Source organism: Manduca sexta, chromosome 18, assembly GCF_014839805.1.
Source record: "Manduca sexta isolate Smith_Timp_Sample1 chromosome 18, JHU_Msex_v1.0, whole genome shotgun sequence".
In the NCBI taxonomy this organism is placed as follows: domain Eukaryota; kingdom Metazoa; phylum Arthropoda; class Insecta; order Lepidoptera; family Sphingidae; genus Manduca; species Manduca sexta.
In genome coordinates this window covers 14,564,498-14,587,921 of record NC_051132.1, presented here as the reverse complement: position 1 = coordinate 14,587,921, position 23,424 = coordinate 14,564,498, and the positions used below count along the sequence as shown (strand labels likewise).

Sequence of the window (23,424 nt, the reverse complement as noted above, 5' to 3'; positions counted from 1 at the left end):
AAAGTAACTACGTGCCTAATTAAGGTCAATATTGCAGAACCTACTTGTTATTGCTATAAGCAATTATTGGACATTCTTTTCACGTAGCTTTAATTGCCATCATAAGATGATAGGTACTAACATATCTGATAAGACGAAACTCCAATAAAACTTAAAAAGATAATATGACGGAATATTAGTTTTTCCACGGAGCATATTATGTTACCTGACCTTTTGTGTACTTATATATTTTTCTGACTTACGACTTATTCTATTACATGGATTACCTAATCTTTAATTCCACCTACCATTATCTCACTCCAATATGGCGTCAACACATATTGTAGAATAGATTCAGATTAGTGTTTATGACCGGCCTGTGCCTGACGCCAACCCTCTTTGGAGGATTCCGATCCCAGGCAACTCATGTTAGAAACACCGAGATAAAATGTTGCTTGGCCTGGAAATCGAACCCAGGAACTCACTTCACAGCCTGATTACGCTAATAGTTAATTATCATAGGGAAAGAAAAAATAAAACGAGAAATACGAAATCGGATGCATATTTTTATATTATAAATGTATATTTTTAATAGAGGTATATATTCTTGGCATCCTAAAATAAAAACAAGAATTTGATATAGCTGCAGCACGTTTATATATACTCCTGAAGTGAGTGCATGACTTCTTGCAGTGCTAGTCGGGTCATGTCATGTTGTTTGTGAACCTCTCTATTAGCTGATCTCCAACAAGCAGCACAAACTCATTCCCGCCTTGAAACCTAAAATAGAATGTAGAAGTTGAGTAAACATGTTCAGATTATTATTATTGTTAAACTGTTTTCTTTAACTTTGACAAGATTTTTCCCACATTGTGGGTATGTTAATAATAATCTACAAAACTTACAAACTGGACAGCTCATCCAAGAAATATACGTGTCGTTGCTGTGGCACCGCAAAGGTGCAGTTAATACACCGCCGGGATATGCCGTCTCGATTAACTGTCCTGGGTCTAGGTGCTAGACGACATTGTGTTGCTAACTAGAAGCCTTCCGTCTCAAAGTTCGAAACACACACTATACACGTTGTTTTTAACAGAGGATTTCTCGACTCAACATTAAAATACATAAGAAAAACACTCCGATCTTGAATAAGATAAATATTATAATATTTTAATTATTTAACATTCAAACAAATCTGAAATGTCAAAATGTCATTCATTTCAGTTGCCAGTGGAATAAAAATCTCTACCCATATATTCATAATTTAAAAATAAAGTCCAGACATGTTTTAGCTGACTTTAGTATTTCTGTCAATGCAAGTACAAGTCACCATTTGTTTGTTTTTGGAACGATTAATATTTTCTCTTTTTTTCCAGCTATTTGGAGCTTGGCCATAATTATGAAGTAAAATATATTATTTTATAACAATATATTTGAGATGAATAAATATATTATTATAAAATAATATACATATATTATAAATTCAAGTACAAGCACATTTTTTTGTACATAATTACTTTTTTATTCCATCTAAGAAGGGAATTTGTTATAAATTGGTATCATTTCGCCATATTGGCAGTAAATTATCGGATGTTTTATTTGCAACAATTAAACAACTTTTTTTTCATATCTTTTAAACCCCCATTCGCTTATGACTGAAATAAATATAAATAAAGTAATAATTAAAATGGTGATTTTTTGTGGATATTTGGTTGAGACGCATGACTGACGCAAAGATAGCCTGGTTTTGGGCATTGTCCTTTGCAACTGGGAGTTGTTTATGGGGTATAATTAATTATTTATTATTTTCACATAAATATTTGACACTTGCCAAATAGCCTTGCTGCCAACTGTAAACGTGTGTATCACGGCATTATCTGATTCAATATTTAGATTTGATTAAGTCTCATGTTTTCAATAAACTCTGCTGGCATGCATTTCAATCATAATAACAGTTAAAGATTTAGTTTAAGATTCAAAGGTATTTGTCTCACCCCTTGGATGCGTGAAATACATATTGTAATTTACATTAAACCGTATTAGAAATACCTACTTAATAATAAAAACTGCTAAAGGGATATACCAACATAGCTTCTAATTTAGAACTTTCTTTTAGATTAGTAGCTGATTACAGCAATGTTTCGGTGTAGTGCCATGTTAAACGCAAAAGGAAGCATAAATAGACAATATGCAGTATATTTTTAGCCAATTTATTTATATTCGTAATATTTCTACAATGTCATATTTCGAGACATGTAGTCCATTATGTCCAACAATTTATTATATTTTTACATAAACCAGTAACTAGAGTGCATTATATTATATAGTTAAGTGTCGTAGCAAAAACATAGGGCGATAACTCCGCATATAGTATAAAGAGTATAGACGCTGTTATGACCAGCTTGAAGTTAGTCACAGGTGGCGCCAGCCATTATTTCAGTAGACTAGAGGGTGATAACAGATGTTAAAGGGCGGGTGTCGTGGCTAACTTCAAGTCGATCATAGCCACTGGCTGTACTTTACAGTTTATACACCATTTATGACCGGTCTGGAGCTAGTGACAAGCGGCATCACAGATGTTTTATAAAGCGAGATAGGAAAAGAAGTGACCAACTTTAAACCGGTCATAAAAATGGCGTCAATATAAAAAGATTTTAATATTAGCTATTAAACAGTATAATAAATATAAAAATTCTAATCCAGCTTCTTGGTAATAATGTTCCAATAATATATGTCGGAAGATTTTTTAATTCCTATAACAATTTATTTACTAATTGTGGTAATATTTGACTATAACAATATAATGTATACATAAGATTTGTAGCGGAATTATCAACCTTGTGAACAAAAAATTAACACACAAGTGAACAATGACTCAATATTGCCCTGCAAAAATATTTTTTAACATTTTAAGTTTACAATGGAGATATTATTTATTACTTAACGTCTTTGTTACCTCAGTGATGTCCCAGGCGATGCCGTATTACTAGTCACTTCACTATCTGTTTGATATTATATAAAACACAAATTTACAAGATCAGCCGTAAGTCAAAACTTGCCTCTTGGTAAGATTTAAACTAGGAAACCGGTGATGTTTTTGTCAGCTATTTAAGCAATTCTTAACCACCTCTTAACGCTAAAACAAGTTTATAATTAAGACTGATGGGGTTAGTTGTCTCGTTTCGACGTACCTTAGCGGTAGACACATCCAGTAAAAAGTTTGTATATCTTTGGATGTTTGTATATCATCAAGGGATAGCATTCCTGGTTGTTACACTGGCGACCACCGAGGGACAGGTCGGTTTCTGGTTTATAGGCAAACGAGTCGTTATTCCCAAATGTGTTCCATACTACATACAAGCCAACTGGAGCCGTGCTGTGATGATGCTCCAACTCGACCGGAGTGGGCACTTATCACACTCATACGTGTAGTAACAGTTTTTGGATTTTCCTCTATGGTGTGAAATAGTCAGACGTTGAATATGTCTTTGCCTAAATCTCTATTTCCGGTTTAGGTCTGTAACCTACACTCCTGACTGTGTGTGCTATTGGTAGCTATCGTCAGCCATCGTTATCAAATATTTTTTTATTAGAACGTCTCAATGGACAGCTTTATAAATACACTGAAGATGTTATTTTCAAAATTTAAGGAATGCTATTTTCAATTCTGACTGTACATGAAATCAGTAGGTAGTAAGACTCAAATTGGCTTGCAAGTGAAAGTTAAAATGCCCAGAAAGCTAAAACACAATAATTGTACAAATTCCATTGTCATGTTTATTAATACAATTGCAATAATTCGGTTACCATAACTTTTGATTAAATAGAGAATAATGAGTTATTATTGTGGAGAAACTGTATTGTAGTTTCAAATATTTAAAGTCAGGGGGCCTTATTCCGTCTACAGGGGCATATCCGTCTTTTTGCAATTACGGACGTTCTTGTCCAAGGACAGCTCTAATAGCGGTGTAGGTAAATGGGGATTTTCTTATTCTCTTACCTATACGGCTATCGAAGCTGTCCTTCGAATAGAACGTCTATGATTGCAAAAAGACGGATTTGCCCCTCCAGACGGAATAGGGCCCCCCGACTTTATTGAAATAGTTATATTACGTTCTGAACTTTGAAGAATGAAACGAACCGTTTCAAAGGTATGACAGAGGTCACAATCAGTGTTTCTAACGAGAGGCGTTGATTGCAGACAAATTATTGTTGTAAACAAAATGCGATCGTAATTTTTTTTAAGTTTTAAAAACCAAGTAATTTTACACGTTTTTGCAGCGGCCAGCGCATTAACACTTCAATACACCTTCTCCACAATATATGTTAAGTATTTTCTAAAGTTACATTTCCAATAATGATTTAATATACGCCATTATTTAATTTAATTTTGTGTATTTTTAATTAAATTACAATTGACATAAATAAAATATTAGTAACAGTTATTCCATTTGATATTAGTATTTAACATATTTAAGGATAGAAAGATTTTAGAAATTGTAAATGTCAAAATTAAATTAAAAATACACGTAATTATTTAACAGTTTATTTAATTCGATTCGCAAAAACTTAATATAGTGAGCAGGATGTCTAAATATATTTTAATGTTTATTTACAATAATGAAATGCTAAAAATTGTACATAACATTTATAAATTCAATATACAAGGAATGTTTAAAATCGTATTGAAGGTTTCTAAAGCCTGTTACAGAACAGATGCGAACTTATGGAATAATTATTATCGTGATATTATGCTTGTTGGTTCGATATTAGTGTTAGTTACATGTAGGCTAAATTCGACAACTTAAAATTTCAGTTTCCTCTTTGGTTGATATTACGAAAAGAATGACTGTCCAACGTTTTGCAGAGCTCGGTGTTTAAAAATACTTTCAACCATATGCAAAGGAAGTAAGGTAGAGTTTTATTATGAAATCTTGGTTTGTCGCCGCTTTCTTGACGGGACCAATCCTTATTTGTCAAAATTAACTCTTGGTCTCTCGTGGCTCGCCGGCGAGCCAAGACAGCTACATGACATTTGCGTGTGTCACGGGATTATAACCTTATATACTACATAATAAGGTTATTTTTCCGTCACACGCGTAGCTGTCAATGTTTGGCGGCAAACATTCAGCTACCTGTACATATTTGAAAATAAAATTTTGACAAGTCATGACGGGTTAAGGGAAACTTTTTTTGATTATCTGTAACAGACCTTATAAAGGTATTATAAAAAGAAATGCCATCAGTTTTAATAATTTTCAAGCTATTTATTTTTTTAAAAATCGAAGCAAAGGTCATGCTTTCATGTTGCAAAATGCATTGTAAAGGTCACATTTTAGAAGTTATAATTAGATTTTTTTGTGTTAATTATTTTCTATAAAAATAAAAAGCGTAACATGATTCTAATAATGTTTTTTTTTTATAATTTTATTTTATTCCATTTTTGTTTTATTTTCAATACAAGTTTATATTTCAACGTCAAAGACTTTATTCATTTTTATTTATTTTTGCCAACTGTACTTTATAAATTCTATGTATAATATTTAAACTACAATATGGAAAAATCCATTCGCAATCACTAAAACCGACGGCACGGTCGAAATTAAAAAGAAAAGACAATTTAAACAATAATTTATTCGGATAAATGATTAAAATTGACAAAAAATTAAAAAATACGATTTCAATATTCCATTAGCGCGAGTTGAGTATCATAATTCATTAAATTTAACGTAATTCCATCCCTCTCCGCACGCATACATCCATCTGACTCTAAAACTGACACTGTAAAAAAATATCACTGGACATCATCAGCCCAGCCTGTACCGAAAGCACGCGACACAAATCCAAAACAACAGACAATACCAATGTGTTACTCGCGTCACTTGTGGTACAGACTCGGCGACGTCATTTCGACGGCTGTAGCGAAATTGCCTGAGTAACATTATCTAATGTGATTAATGTGTGAAAATAAATAATGTAAATATTTTGATTACATCAGATCAATTAATTATAATAGTAAAATTGTAATAAATAATTGGATTAAATATATTGCGTGAGATAAATGTTGTGATAAATAAAACGTTACTCGCGTCAACTTTGCTACAGGCTTTGGGGCGTATTTATCTATTCAGTTCAACGATTGTACAAGTGTAAGACCTTGTGGGACGCTTTTTATTTCCCTTTACAAACGAACCATATCACCTATATCAAAGGATGAACTTTGGTCCTTCGAGCCGGATTTTATAACATATTTTTGTCTTAACAGCAGTACATTCATCCACACAACAAATTGCGTCCCACATGGCGCTACAATGGTGCATTCGTACGACAAATTTCCCTCAGCTCTTGGTGTGTGAACATAAAGTTAGTGCGTGTGGTGGCGCGGCTGCGATCAGCTCTGCGAGTCGCCAGTGGGCGCCACGGTCGACGGCTTCGCGCCTTTGCCCACGAATATTTCCACTTCCTGGAACAAGACATGAAAAATTATGAAGTTTCGCAAAATTTTAGACCTCATCTTATACAAGTTTAGAATTCGACATCGACGGATATAATAACAAATTCTTCACTGTTAACATAAGCAATAAAGTATAATAATCAAAGAGTTTGAAACCTTATGTTACTATTAACCTGTTTTATAAGTTGGATTGTCTACCACCATTACAACTAGTCGCATGTTAGGCGTGTTTTCTTGACTTGTGAAATGCATGGCGACAGTACATTACACAGATCAAGGTCTCATCTATGAGTATACAGTATTACAAAGCTACTATTGCTACACGCTTACCTGGCTCCCCTCGATGCTCATGTCATGGTCCTGCTCGCTGGTGCCGGGCGCGGAGGCTCGCGCCGCCAGCTGTCGCTCGCGGGCTACGCGCCTGGCGACACAAACACGACACAATTATTACACGCTTTCCATTATAAACACAGTCAAGCACCCTCGTAAGAACACATAAAACAATACCTACAGTTCGCTGTTTCTTTTACAAGATGAGCAGCTCTCCCTATTTTGATAAAAAGATTTCAATCCGCACGCGTATATTAAATTGACGATACTCATTACAATCCATAGACAAGGTTACAGCAGCTTTACGGGGGAAATGAAATATACTAGGGAGATGGTCACGTACTTCGGGTGCGTCGAGTTGGACAATAAACATTTTATTATACGACTAGGTGGAAAACCCCCCATACGGAAACATTCTAAGTTACTATGACGGGTTTACGGCATGTGTACGGTGGTCCCTATCCGGGCTGATGAATATTTTTACCACCAGCACCATTTCCTACCACTTGTAGTTTAAAAAACAACGAGAATATTACCAACAGTATGGAGCGACAGAAAATATATCATAATTATTATTTCTTCACTTATACAATAATAAGAGTATCGAATATATTGTGTGTTGTGTGTAAAATATACCAGATATTGTCTGAAGGCGTATCACTGGTTATAGCATAACAGGTCAATGAAATAAGGAAGACAAATGGAGTATACTCTAGAGACATTCCTCATTGAAATTGGGGGCATGACAAACACATAAAGAGAGGAAAAGGGTATATTTTGACACCAGAATATACACAAATGAGGAAATTTTTTTTGGGGAACTCGAGCCTTACTCTTCTTGAGATCCAATGTTAGTGAGCTGATTGAAATAAAACATGTTTAGATAATACAAATGTAAATAATTATATAAATATTCAGACACTTTACTCAAAATAATTTGTGAAACAAATGTTACAAAGTATTTTTTTTAATTTTCAATCCAACATGCAACATCCAGCCTTCTTCAAAACGTCTATATATCGTCTTTGTTTAATCAATCTAATTTCGACTCTATTCCACAACCTTGTGTTTCAAATTAATTTAAAACCGAATCTGTTAAGGTAAACGGCCCAACACTCACCTCCTGTGCTCCAGCATGGCCTTCCTGTCAGCCTCGCGTTTCTCAGCGGCGAGGCGTGCCTTCTCGTTCTTGAGCGGGGTGGCGCGGGGGCGGGCGCGGGCGGGCGAGGGAGACGGAGCTGGCGTCCACGACGAACCCTTCTGCACTGGACTGCTTAGCTGTAAGAATAAGTAATGTAGCATTAGAAGACAAGTCTTAAAGCTCAGGTACCATATTCAATGGAGGACAAGTTCATGTTAATAAATAAATTATTGTCTCCTACCACTCTGCGGTCGGTTTACATCACTAACACATTGCAAATACGATTAGATTCTGATTTTAACCATGAAACATATTATAATACAAATAAATATTATAATATTTTTTTTTATTTCTATTAAATTTTGTATAGACACAGTCTATTTGGTGTTTCAATCGGGCCGAGCAACAACTTGAAACTAAACTTGTTATGTAGAATGCCAAAACTAAACTAAACTTATTCTGATGAGATGTTCATTGGTCTATACTTTTCATGAAGCAATCCAGACCTTTTATCCTAAACATGTATCTTCACTTAGAACAAAACTACAATCTAAACATTGGTGTCGTTTTATGAATTATCACATGTGTGTCTGCCCACCACTTGCCAGTTATCTTCTCATAGCGTGTTGATGTGGCTTTTACAAACTATACTACATCCCGCTCCCTGGGGCAATTCTTGTGCACTCGGTCTCCACACAAATGCATGCCCGTACGAGGGAACATTTGTCGCGGCTCTAGGCACCCAGTTAAATGTATATCTCTTATTGTTGTCTATTCACACGAGGCCTATGAGGGCTCGCGAACATTTTCTAGCCTTTTCCCCTACTCCCATCCTTAGATCTTTTCCCCACATTTCCCTCCCAGTTATTCCCTCTCAAATTCCAGGGCCCTACAGTCGCAAGCCGGGGTGTCCCAGTATGCCGTTCGCAGGTTTCCCCCGGTACTGACTGGGGAGTCCGATACAAAAAACTATTTATCCCTGACACTTGTTTTCACTTTGTAATAAATATAAATAAAGAAAAGAAAAAGGTTCGGGCGCCAGGCGTCAATAAGCAAAAGAATTACCTGGATAAGCTAGGAAGATTCTGGAACTTTTAATCTTCAGGGGGGTGGTCTAAATGAAAGTCTCCGAGCCAGTAAGCTAAAGTTGTTCTTTATATTTTCCGAGGAGTTCACAAATTTGGAAATAATTATTTTAGAACATAAAAATACTTTTGATCATTATTGCATCATCACTGGAATTAAGTTAGAAATACATACCAGAGTAATGAAATAACTAAAGTTAGCTAAATATAATTAAGGAAGACCACAGAACACTCTTCACCGCTGGTCCCACAAAGCAGGTCCTCGCGGAGAGGTCGTGGTGCAGAAATTTGCAGCAAATGAAGGTTTACACATTTAAACTTCCATAAAAAAGATTGTTTCTTAAAAAAAATCCTCCATAAAAAAAAAACTGATCCATAGTAAAAAATGCGGAAAGCGTTTTTAAGGCAAATTTAGATAAATACTAGGGAACATCAATAAGACGCCCATCGTAAGGTTAAAAGGGAAAAATCCCAATATAAATTATTACTGCTGAATGTTTACTTTACATTTTAACAAAATATTAGGGCATACTGCCCATAATTGTGAAAGATCAAATTGGATTATTTAGTCCATGATGTTATCCTTCAAGAACCGTCAAAGAAAGTGACTTCCTGTGTCTATGACAGCCGTCCATCATCATCGTAGGGATGGGAAAGTCCATAGATCGACGTAGAGATGTCCCTCAGACAATCCACTAAAAGACATCAAAACGACCACTGACCCTATCGAATGTGACCAGTGCAGGAAATCCTACTTCCTCAATTTTATTTAATTTTTAAGTGGCAATGTTGGCAATCACCTGTCAAACCAAGCAAAGCCTCGAGAGCCGCAATAAATAAACAAAAAAACTTGTCAAACCAACCATGTAACGTAATCAAAAAATTACGTTACAACTTAAACAGAATTGCAACTAAACATCATCCATATTCTACCCACCTCCTGCCATTTGTTGTCGCGCAGCATGTCGATGTGTTGGTAGAGAGCGTCCACGTTCCGCACCTGCAGCAGCACCATGTCCCAGAAGCCCTGCAGGTCCTGCAAAGTCGTCGGGAACGGCTCGTCCTGACGCTCATTTATGTTGTTGTAGCACAGGCCTGCAATTATAGATATATTGATTTAGGTTAAAAATTTCATAATATATAGTAAAATACGTTCTCTGAATATTTTACATAGGTGTGCAATTATAGGTATGTTATTTTAAGTTTGATAATTATAATTATATTGATACACTAGCTTTTGCCCGCGGCTCCGCCCGCGTTATAAAGTTTTTCGGGCTAAAGTTTTCCGTTATAAAAGTCATGCTATATATTTTCCCGGGAGCCTATGTTCTTCCCAGGCTCTCAAAGTGTCTCCATATCAAATTTTATCCTTTATTTTTATATAAATTTTAATTTTATCAATAATACGTTGGGTAGTTTTTGAGTTTAACACGTTCGGGTAGACCGATGCAGCGGGGGACTTTGTTTTATGATATATTTTTGTAGAACTTTTTAAGAGGAACAATCCCCGTCATACATTATTGTTGCATAACTTTAACCGTTTACGCAGCGCACGCAACAGAAGCTCTCAAAACTAATAAATTGTCCCCGTTTTTGCATCATGTTTCATTACTGCTCCGCTCCTATTGGTCATAGCGTGACGATATATAACCTATAGCACTCCAGGAACAAAGGGCTATCCAACACAAAAAATATTTTTTCAGTTCGAACCGGTAGTTCCTGAGATTAGCGATTACTGCTCCGCTCCTATTGGGCATAGCGTGATGATATATATAGCCTATAGCATTCCAGGAACAAAGGGCTATCCAACACAAAAAGAATTATTCAGTTCAAACTCCTAGTTTCTGAGATTAGCCATTACTGCTCTGCTCCTATTGGTCATAGCGTGATGATATATAGCCTATAGCACTTCACGAACAAAGGGCTATCCAATACAAAATGATTTTTTTAGTTCGAACCGGTAGTTCCTGAGATTAGCCATCACTGCTCTGCTCCTATTGGGTATAGCATGATGAGATATAGCCTATAGCACTCCACGAACAAAAGGCTATCCAACGCAAAAAGCATTTTCAGTTTGGACCGGTAGTTCCTGAGATTAGCCATTACTGCTCCGCTCCTATTGGGTATAGCGTGATGATATATAGCCTATAGCACTCCACGAACATAGGGCTATTCAACGCAAAAAGAATTTTTCAGTTTGGACCGGTAGTTCCTGAGATTAGCGCGTTCAAACAAACAAACAAACAAACAAACTCTTCAGCTTTATATAATAGTATAGATTCTTCAAAGGACCAGGTACTCCCGCTTTAAGTAACATTAATTATTTTACCTATGTCTGATAGTAATACCTGTCATCTCTGATGCTTATGCAGTGGACTAATAATCCCTCAAGAGCACTTTTATCTAAATTTCAAGGTCTTGATTATCATTTCAGGTATGGACTCAATTAATGTTACTGGAAAAACTGTCTAAAGCATAATTAGCTGATAAAAGCATTGGTCCAATTCTCTCTCCAAAAAAAAAAACTGGGATGATGTGGAAAACTTGCTATTATGTTTAGTAGCATCAATAAATTTTGCAAAAAAAAAACTTCCTTCACCTCCCTATGATTTAATAAGATTATTATGTAATATTACCTTCGAACTGCTGCATCTTCTGCGTGGCCAGCAGACGAGCCTTGCCCGACGCAGAGCGCAGCAGTCCCAGCACTTCCTCGCTAACGTCCTGGTTCTGGAAAATAACATAAATACATTACAAACAGGGTATAAGTAGAACTTATTGAGGAGACAAACGAGTTAGTCCCTTGATGGTAGGTGTCAAGATTGATAAATTTAACTACAACCACACTGAAGTCCATGGGCCATAATAGATAGTAATAATTGAGACTGCCGCGATAATGCAGTTGTATAAGAGTACGACAGCTTTGCTGGTCTCGGGTCGATTCTTGGGTCAGGCTAAGGAGATTGGGTTTTTCTACTCAATATCATCCTGGAGTCTGGAATTAGTCTCCAATATGTAGATAGGCTTGCCTCTTATCACATAATGGGGCGGAAACTGGGTGCACCAGATGCACCTCTACCTATCGGTTTGGGGATGAAAGGCGTGAGTGATGAAAGTAATAATCAAGGGATATAAAAGTAGAAAGGAATATAAGACTGCAATTTATGTATATAGAATACTTGAAATGCCTATTGTCACATTCAATGTCGTACAAAATTTTCATAATAAATCCAGGCTTCATCTTGACCAATGCCGATAAACCTCATTATATGAGTTTTTCTAACGCGATTTCTTTAGTTTATTTCTGGATCTCCCAGAAGACTTTGACATGGGGCAGATGGTAAGTCGTAAAACTAAGTCAAATCAATAAAACATGTGTTGCACTGACACCATGACTAGATAAAGCAGGTGCAGGACTAATATATAATAAATTTTTGAGGCATGTAATTATTAGAAGAAGTACTAGATACTATTGTTATTACGACAACGTAAAAACATGGATTTTATACATGTTCATATTAATTCAGTTGCTGTAAATTAAAGAATTTACATAATTTATCCACGGTACATGAGTTTCAGACAAAAAACAGTTATTTTTTTTAAATCTGTTAGAGTATAGAATTATCTAGAAAAATAATTCAAAACATCCAATTTGTTCACATTTTAAACAACGAAAACGGAGATTCCAAATTAAATGTATTAGAACTTCTTTCTACAATATATTCAATGACATAGAATCTCTGACAATGTCAGAGATAAATCACAGGCCTTATTCAGTGTGAACAGCCTGTTTAACACCATCGGAGGGCAAAGTACCCCTCAGCAAGTGCTGCATCGTTTGAGCCGTGATTATGACTTCGCTGACATGAAGCAATCGAATCGAAAAATATCTAAAAACTTTTGACAAGTCACTATTATACCGCACATAGATAACAATTAGATAAATATGGTGGTAATTTTATCCACTAGAGCTTTTGTTAGCAGCTCCGTGCTGGCGATTAGTTATAGCCTATGTCCTTCCTAAGGTCTCAAATATCTCCATATAATCGAAATCAGTTCACCAGTTTAAACGTGAAACGTGACAGACCGACAGAGTTACTTTCGCATTTATAATAAAATGTATGTAAAAAAAATCTAGATTATGAAAAAAGTTTTTATTCATTGATTTTATAACTTATCATTTACCTGTGCCCTCAAAATATCTCAAGATACATTAAACCAAATTTCTGAATCTAATCACATAGTTTGAATCCCTGATTAGAATACTGACACGAAACCTCGTCTCATCTTGACTGAAACCTAAATAAATGTAAAACATACAAGCGTTTAAAATCGTGTCAACGGCGTATGTTGAAAATCTTGTTTGGACATGATGATTATACGCCATTCAAGGCTTCTTAAACAATTATTTTCATGGGATAATTTAAAAGGTCGACCGAGGTTAAAGTGAAGGCTGTTGGTGGTGAAATTAAAGTAATTAAATGTATATTCTGATACATAGTACAAGTTATTTATAATTTTAAGAATGGATTTATAACATGAGACAGTTAAGGCAGCTACAGCAAACCAAAAGCAACTTAGGGAGCTATACTTAAAAAATACGTTCTTAAGGCACTGTTGCTAATCTTGGTCAACACATCAAGTAGCCTGTTCATCATGAGACTTAATATAGTCTAATGTCTTAAGGTTTTGAGACCAGGATATTATTTATATTATACATATTACATCTATTTTAATAGAATATAGAATTATTTCAATATAGAATTCTTGGTGCTCGTAAAACACGAGGCGTCAACCATCTGATAAGTAAGAGGCTTGTTCCACTTGACGTTTGGATGGCAAAACTATCACGGAAGTACGAAATGGCGCGCCGCACCTTAAACTTTGCAGATAAAAAAATCGGAAACTAGACTTATAATAATTATAGTCGGAAAGTCCAAAAACATCGACATATCCGGCATAATTCGGTTTCCTGGCAACCCTAATTGCATACAATCGAATTTATCATTGAAGGACATTTTTATTATTAATTTATCAGGTAAATATAAGCTGTTTGATTAAACGTTGATCGAAGGTTATACCGGCACACAGACCTATCTATAAATCCAAAGTCAACTCACCTGCAAATTTTCCAGCTCTTTCTCGGCGCTTGCGGCCAGCGCGAGCAGCCTCTCCGTCTCCTTCTTCTCTAGGTCCAAGAAGTAGTGACCGTCCTTCACCACTTCTCCGTTAGTTTTGTCACCATTAACACTCACTTGCTCTTTAGGCTCGTCCAGTTTTATCACAGATACACCATTGGTCACCACTTCACTTGTCACGTCATTCGTTTGCACCTCCACTTTAGGAATGTCTTGTTCCACCTTCTGCGGAGAGATATCCGCCTTCAGGCTCTTCTTCGGAGACAGAATCGGCAGTTGCGCCCGGAACTCCGGCCTCAAGTGCCTCAACACCGGTAAGGAGACGTTCGCATCCATCTCCCCGTTTGGACTAGTGAACGCGTCGTCGAAACTCTTATTCAGTTTCTTTGACGCCGAGAATGTGTCGGGGCAGTTCAACGACTTCTCAGTTAATACTTTGGAGTCGTCGTCTTCGCTCTGACTCTTCAGCTTGTGTCTTTTTTGGTTGAAGAAGCCCTGGGCTAACGCTCCAGGGCCGTACAGCCTCTCCACGCGCTGCTGTATAAAACTCTTCATGGGACTTGTGAGTTTCTCTCCATTTTCTTTTGTAATCTCTACTCTTTTCGACACTCCGTTGGACGATATGGTATACGACTCCGACGTGAACCTGGACTCCTTGCCATTAGTCGTGACGGTTTTCCTGAAATTCGTCTCCGAATAACTAGATTTGAATGTGACTTCCTTAGCGTTATCTACTTCATCTTTCTGATGCAGCATGGACGCCGCGAAATTCTTACTCTCCGTGGAGATGTAAGGTCGGCTGGTGGTCGTCATGCTGGGTCCGAGGAAGTCGTTCTTCAGTTGTTTGTTCTCAGCAGCCATGTAGACATGGAGCGGCGACGTGGCCAAGTAAGGATCCGTATGCGCCTTGGAAGGCGCTTTCGATGTCAAATCAGTTCTTGTATCATGAGGTCCGAAGGTCGGAACCAGCAGTTTGTTGGCACTGACCGGCACTGGTACCAATAAGGAATTGTTCTCGCTTCTGTACTGGTATGTGTGAGTGATAGGCCTTATAGGGGATGCTTCGCGACTTTTGTTGATATCTTGACGTAGCTTGGAATCGTATGTGGTTAGGTTAGTGTAACCATTGACGGAGCAGGCCAAGTTGAGGTAGCTGGGCTTTTTGTGAGGGACGTCGTCTCGCTTTTTGTGGTGTCCTCGCGACCGATGGCTTGAGGAATCCACGTGGATCTTCGGCGGTGGTTTGAGGAGATTCTCCGATTGTTTCTTGGGCGTGGGGGTGGTTTCCTCTGGCGTCCGAACGGGGGTAACGACTGGCGTCGGTGTGGCCAGGTAGTTGGTCTGCAAGTTGGAAGTGGCTCGCTCCTGGATGCGGGACGTGAAATCCCGGATTCGACTGGTGGTGGAGGACGGCGTGAGCAGATTCAAGCTACCGGACGTTGTATCTGCAACGACAAGGGAATAATATGTAAGAACTCTTATTGCTGTTATTTTGCGCATATAATTTTATACCACATAAAATAAACTCTAAGTAGACACAAATATGACGCCAGAAATTTTAGGTGGGGAAAACAGATATAAAAAGAAATGACAAATAACATTCGCATCATCAAAAAAGGAAATCTTCATATACTAAATCAAATATTAAATTTTTACAAATGAAACGTAAGTTCATTAGGATCATAACAAAATTATATCGCAATGTACTAAAACGACAAATACAAGAATAAAAAAACGATAAAATACAAAACACTCACAACATCCATACAAAAGAAAGTAATCACACATTATTAAATTACATAACACAACGGAAACCGAATAGAAACTAGTAAAAAAAAACATTAACGTTCATAAAAGTCATTACCATACATGCTTGCTCGATATGTATACACAAATACATATAAATAATCTTATCACGCAACTGATAAGAGATTATGAGCACGTTGTAATCGGTTAATTCTGCTAAGTCTAACGTAAACACGGCGACAAAAAATCGCACACGTAACGCAGTTCGAAACTGAAATCCGAACAAATAGTTTAGTTATTAATTTACTGATATATTTCATTTTACCGAAACACATAGCTTAGGGATTCGCAAATGAAATAAGGTTGTCTGCCTCAGGACAGTATGAAACTATAGATTTTTGAAAAAGCACTTCGACTATACACATATTAACGTAAAATCAAACGCAAAAAAAATCTACCAGAGCAAAAATTGGAACACAATATCGTCGACGGCAGCAGCCGCATTGCGGCTCTGGCAAGCCACGAACCAGGACATTTTTCTAGTGCCGCAACTACCAATATTTTCTTCGAGATTGAGTAATGTAATATCGTTGCGGTTAAACTAGCTTACCTAACGATCCGATGATAAAACTCGCAAGTTTGCGATAAACCTAATAATGAAATTTCGTAATGTACAATATATTTTCAAGTGGTTGGGGTGGATTATGTAAAGTGTACATTTGCCGTAGGATAGACTCAACAGACAAACATTCTAATGTCATCTTAAACTGTAGGATTAATTGAAAACCCAATAACGAGAAGATCCCATAAGCCTTATCGCTCTATATTTGCATTATAAAGTCATTCATGACATTGTACTGAGTTTGCATCCAGAGAGGCTTACTCTTCCCATATGTGTATATGTATGCTCTATAACTCTCAGTAACCCAATATAAATAGGTTACTACCCCCGACATTCAGGTAGCTAGGAACACATTGTCAACAGACACACATGCTATTAATTTAAGTGTCAGATTTTTGTTTATAAACATACATTTTAAGAAAATTATTTATTATGTTGTGTATAATTTGCTCCATTTACAATCTTCAGGTCACGGTCAACACGTCATGTTTATGCAATAGGTAAATTAAACCATAAATAATTCACAACAAATAAAAGGAATTCAGTGTTTTCCCCAACTAGCAGGAGTTGTGAATTTGTAAACAGGTTACACAGAATTTCTAAAACCTACAAATAATAATATTATCTATCTTTAAAAACAAAGATATTGTAAAAAATATGGTTAATAAACAGCGAAGGATCTTTTACTAGTGTAAAGCTTATCCCATTGGCTATATCAACATGGAATATTGTGCACACAGATTTTATGTAACATAAGTGAGACTAAGAAAGTATATTTGGAAACTCAAAACCAAAGACAATCAATTCCTTTCGCACATGACCATTGATTGAATAAAACACTGATATACCTCACAATTATACTTTGCACATACATGGATAACTTGGTATTAAAAAGTTAGTCAATTCTTTTCATACTAAACAATAAATTAAATGACTTGCCTTTACTGTAGTCATAAGCATTTATAATTATTTTTTTTAAATATGTGACACCATACTACAATATATTATTATATTATGACCTAATTAAGGAAAACATGTCTTGCACTAGAATTGTTAAAAATATACTTTATTACCTGTAACATAAACAAACTACTGTCAATGATAACAATTATAAAGATAAAGATCTATTAGATAATGTCATGAAATTGTTATCACCAAAATGAATGCACCATAAACAACTAGTTGAATGTAGACAAAATTCACATACATCATTTTTTACATACACTTGGATTTCTATATATTCTACAGACATAAATAAATTATATTTTTTTTACAAGGATGTGACAAAGTGACCCCACTACACCTTATAGTAAGTGGAGCGGAGTCCAATAGAATGTCAAATGACATGAGATGATTATCCCGTTACAACACAAAGTGCCTGCCTGTTGGAGCCGGATATACGCAGGCTGATCCCTGAATATGACACACTTATGTTTACAAACACTCAAACTTACTAAGACCCTGTAAGTAAACTCACCAAAATTATTTGATACACTGGGAAAATATGTCAATTTAGCAACACTTTTGTGTTTGCTATTTTGGTTTAACAAACCCATTACAGTACACAATAATAGGACCTTAATCCTCACAGCTCAACTTCCAAAATCTGTACTACTTGACTAATACAACACTTAAACAACCTCACTATCTTTATACACATTATTTTACCTTTACTAGTACAAGGAGTTATCAGACTAACAATATAGTATTAATATTTCTAAGGTTTTTAACTTGTAATACACTTTTTACTGTCCTATCTTTGTTTACCATATTGTAAGTTACACACAAATATCTGTTTTTGGGTATGTTATATCAAACCCTTATCACTTCTCAGAACATTAATATTAGCTATGAGTCAGTGTTATCATTTAATTATTGACTTTACTCATGCGGCTTTTCTTTTCATTGGCACTGACTTATTTAGTCACATGTTACCAGTATAACTCAAAATTTATAATATCCTATCTAATATTAGTAAGGTAGAAATTTTTCTAACCCTTATGGGCTATAAGCCTAACATCTTATTGTTGTTTAAAGAAAATAGTACTCAAAATTTTACTTCAATACTCAAAATTTTTAGAACAATTATACATTTACAAACATTCTTTAATTTAGAAATGTGAATAATAATCTGTAGGTCCTTTTTGCTATCATTGCTAATGTATGTGGCTGCTTGAAAACTAAAGCATTTACATTAATTAAATCTGAACAAATGGTAATTCATGTCACACTACACATTTCTTAACATTCTATTTCACGTTTCTCAACAATGTATTGTTATGAAATGTGGTATTTTCATGTATGCAACATCTGTGAAATTGTGGTTAAAGTGCTAATCAAACCGCGGTGTATAACTTATGCAAGTTCTCTCCATTAGACTCTAAATACTATGTTAGGCAAATGGCAAGTCAATATGAAAATCTTATGTAACATTTTTGTAGTTTTTCGAAGTTTTATGGAAATGTGATTTTACTGTACTTTTTGGTGTTAAAAATTCACTTTAAACCTTTGGATTTCTTGATAATTTAGGAATGGTATTTAAAAAAATAATAATTGCAGAATGAAATGTTGGTTGGTTTGGTTCTTACCTTCAATTTTTAGCTGTAACGTTACAAATCGCTGCGAACGTGGTTCGATATAAAAACAAGTAACTCACATCAAGTCCACAGGCACAGTATTATAAATAATGGTATTACTCATTACACACTCCGTTAGCATAAAACACATTGTCATGCTGAATCACTACCACTTCTAATGCGGCTTCTATTAAAGGTGTGAGAAAAATTAAAATAAAAATCTGGTGCGAAAAACCACAAGCAACTTTTCAAATATACATCTTACAATTAAAACTGATAATTCTTACTAAACTCACCAAATCAAGTCAATCGCGAAAAATAAATAGTCACAGCTGCAAAATTTATTTAATTTCACTGCAACTTTAATGAGATTTACGGATAATTTCTCCACAAAAATATAAAAATTGAGAGAACACAAAGAAATGTCAAACTCTTTTTTATTATTTTTTTGACAGACGCGATGAACATCGTCCGCTGCCAGTGCGTGCGTTCCGTTTCACGGTCGCCGCTTATAAGCCCGGTAAAAGGATTTACTGTTCGTAATGTTTTTCAAGAAATTATCTAATAAGCAATATTTAAGACGTTTGTTGGTGCGTTATGCGAAACATTCGGCGGCAATGACCGAGCGGTGGCGCATGCGTGGGCTGAAACGAGGCCGTTACATAGAACAAGTACATTATGCATGTGTTATTGTCGTTCGACTTGCATTTTGCAATATGCATTGTTCGCATGTCTATCTATGTATGTGCGACCTACATTTACGTACAAAAAGCATAATAAGTACTTTATGTTTTAAAATTACTAGTGGAATGGTAATAATAATATTTATAGGACAAGTATAAATTAGTACGTAAGAATTACGTTCCATTTCATGCATGAAGTCAAGGGTAAAGTTTTTGATTCAATATGGACATGAAAGAACAACCCTGTATTTCGCAGTCTAAAAATAAAGACAACCGTAGTACTGAGATTTACGAGCAAAAGGCGTGGAGACGTTGCGTGATATACTGAAAGCAATCAACTTGATGTCGAACAGAAGGGGAGATAAGTTTAGGCAACTTTACACAGCAATATTTTATTTTTAAATTCCATTTTGTCTATAGGTACGAAATTAATGTTTTGTATTCGATATTTTGCAGCGAGATATGTTGTTATTATCTAATAATGTTATTTTTAATTTTTACTTACTTCTACAATAAAAGTAGAGCGTAGGATGGACAAATAATTTCGATGCTCTATCACTCAATATTAGACATGTAGATAATATATTATAGGATTGCATTAAGTTATGATTAGAACGATAATATTAATGTTCAGATTTAGAAGACTTTAAAATTAAGTAATTAATGATTTTACAGATAATCGTATTTGTGCGGGTGAAATAAAAAATATAGTTATAAAATACGTAAGTATATAATTATCATAATATAAATAGGGGTAAAAGAAAACACATAAAAAGCAAGACATAACAAGATTTATTAAATAAATTTAAGCAAAATATAATTTAGTTGCTAAAAATATTTTATATTTATAGTAATATATTATTATGTACTACAATGACTACTATGGCAAATAAAAAAAAAATATAAAATTTTATATCATACAGCCAGGGCCTAGAGTTTATCTTTAATTGGAAAATTAATGTCAAATGATAATTTCTATATTTTTAATTGGGGTCGGAAATTAAACTAGGAATAGTTACACTTTGTGTAGTTTGATTTCCTTATCCTTAAAATCCTTAATAATCTGCAATCGTCTATTAAATCGGGCAGCAGTGATGCTTCTCCGGCGGATAAAAAATATGTCAAAATAACACATAATACTAGTATTATCAGTTGCCTACATTTACTTCCTATACTGTTCACCTATTAAGGCTATTTTACAAACGATAAATAATCATAAATTCATGAACAAAAAATTACAAATATTTCTTAATATTACATATGTACCTATTTAAATTAACATGAAAATAAATTAAGTATTCTCTTAAATATTATATTATATATGATGCAAATGAAAAATAAAACCTTCTGGCTTTAATATTATGTGCACACGGTTGCTTTACGAATTAGCCGAAGAAATTAATTAATTAAATGAATAATAAGCTAAATAAAATTAGTAAAAATTTAGCTTAAAAAATAAAGACATGCAGCGACGAACAGGCACACACCACTCATTTACCTGAGAAATCCGTGCTAGCGTCCACATCCAGGGAGCAGCTGCCTATTGAGTCCACTGACTTATCCATCACTTTGACTACCAAGTCCTTTACTCTACTCTTAAGATCGGTTTCTTTCACTTCAATCTCAAAGGCTCCTATGCTATCATCGTCTCTTGCCTCATTCGGCGACACAGACGTACTCGGTAATTTTATATCAGTCTCTATCGTATTTATAGTTAAAATCGAGTCAGGTTTCGGCGTACTTTTATCCAAAATCAACGTGCTTTGACTAGTAAACGTACTTCGGATTGGCTCAATGTATTCTACTTCCTCATCATCAAACTCTTGATTGGAATGGCCGCTTGGTCCTTCGAGATCTTTTGCGTCTTTGGGAACAGCGTCGATCACCGTCTGGGTTTTGTTTTTATTATAGTAGTAATTCTCTAATTTCTCTAGTTGCCGTCTTGTGTCTGAATGCTTCTTCTTAACAGAGTCAATGATGACTGGCAAGTTTAATAAATCTGGAGTTTTTTCTCTCCTCTGGTCATCACGTCTGAATAAAGGTGAATCGTCGCTTTCCAATTCAAACCTCTTGTACTTCGAAGAACAGTAATCGTCTATAGACGAAGTGTCAGACTTCTTGGAGTCAAAGAACGTTTCTAGCGAGAAAAAAGATTTCCGTTTCTTCTTAGGTTGGCTAGATTTACTAAAATTTGCTTGGAGATCGGATTTGTATTGCTGCACGCAAATGTTGCTCGTGTTCACCAAAGATTTGGGGCGGTTTTCCTGCGGTAGAGTGAGAACTCTATTGTTGCCAACCTTGCGAGAGTCTAAGCTGAGGGTCTTTCTAAATCGCTCGTTAAGGTTTGCTAATAAGAAGTGCCGTCTCTCAGTAGACTTCGGCGTTACATCATACGAGCTCTGCTTACTGCTCGAAGGTTGAGAATTTGGAATGTGTTCTGTGTATTTGAATTCGATATCGTTTTCGGACAAGTCCTTCCTTTCCTCGGGACAGCCGTATCTTTCCGAACTGGAAGACTGTCTCTCCGCTGCGTGAAAAGAAAAGGAGCCTCTGTTTGAACTTCTCTTTCGATCACAAATACAGTTGCCAACGCAGTTTAGCCTGAGACATTTTTCTTCTGGTTCTAATGACACGTCGTGCTCCGCTTTTGGAATGTACTTGTCCGGCTTGCTTTTGTGAACGAGAAGATCTTTCCTGATCTTCTCCAAGCGTTCATCTCCGTGGTGCCCTCTGGTGTATTTGGATTTGGGTGGTCTGAAGAATCTAATCGACCCTGAACTGTGAGGTTCGACGGACCGTCTCCTGACGAAAGGCGAGTCGGAGATCTTGTTCACTCCTAAGAGTAGAACCGGCGACTTCTTGTCTTCAGCATCGGGGAGGTCGCTGCAAAGAAACATGAGGTGTCAAATGATGCGTGGAGAAATAAAAAGCCCTCGGGACAAATCTTTCAGTAATTTGTTTTAATTTTATAATAATCATGCAGAATCTTAACACAAAGACACCACATATTATTATTATTCTACAAGTTCCTCGAGTCTATACGTTTTAATAAACATTAATAGAAAGATTTGTACCCTCATAAAGCTTGGTATATGAAACGCAAATATGTGCCGCAGCCCAGTATGAATCGTATTCTGCGTGTAAAGAATCGTTAATAAGGCGCGGTCTACATTATCGCCGCTCCCGTTCCGATTGCCAGCCAGTGATATATTATGAATGAGTTTATAACTACGATCAAGACGTGTCGATTGGATTGGAAGTACGTTGAGCGTGATTTGAATCGGCATTTTGTTTGAAGAGTGTTGCACATAAAAGATTGTACATGCAAAGGTTTCCTTGGGTGCATTTTGTTTTATCAATTATGTTTTTATTTCTTTATAAAAACTATAATAATTATTATTTATAATTATTCTAAAGATTGGTACATTTTGACATTGCGGGCGTTTAGATTGTATAGTACGGTACAGTATAAGAAACGAGTGGACACCCAAGTCGCAGCAACAATGTTGCACGGGTTATTGCCAACAGTTTCAATCCTTTCCAATTTTTTTGTTTGGCTGTACAGTTTTTATTCTTTCGGTTTATTACGTTTACATAAAACATGACAATCTATAATTTTGATCTCTGGTATGAAATATAATCTATGGGATAATGGCGGCGCTCGGAAAAT

At 35.7% G+C, this 23,424-nt stretch overlaps 1 protein-coding gene across 2 annotated transcripts in view; it reads right to left on the bottom strand.

Annotated features, from left to right (window-relative positions):
• Positions 1-5,436: 5,436 nt before the first annotated feature.
• The window catches only part of LOC115440270, a 48,821-nt gene continuing 30,833 nt past the window's right edge, over positions 5,437-23,424 (bottom strand). For both annotated transcript variants that reach the window (XM_030164491.2, XM_030164492.2), the window contains 7 exons: positions 21,253-22,637; positions 14,110-15,572; positions 11,626-11,719; positions 9,927-10,084; positions 7,884-8,041; positions 6,764-6,854; positions 5,437-6,442 (listed from right to left, as the gene is read on the bottom strand). In XM_030164491.2, the coding sequence (XP_030020351.2) occupies positions 6,371-6,442; positions 6,764-6,854; positions 7,884-8,041; positions 9,927-10,084; positions 11,626-11,719; positions 14,110-15,572; positions 21,253-22,637 (3,421 nt within the window). In that variant the 3' untranslated portion in view covers positions 5,437-6,370. The remainder of the gene's footprint in view (positions 6,443-6,763; positions 6,855-7,883; positions 8,042-9,926; positions 10,085-11,625; positions 11,720-14,109; positions 15,573-21,252; positions 22,638-23,424) is intronic.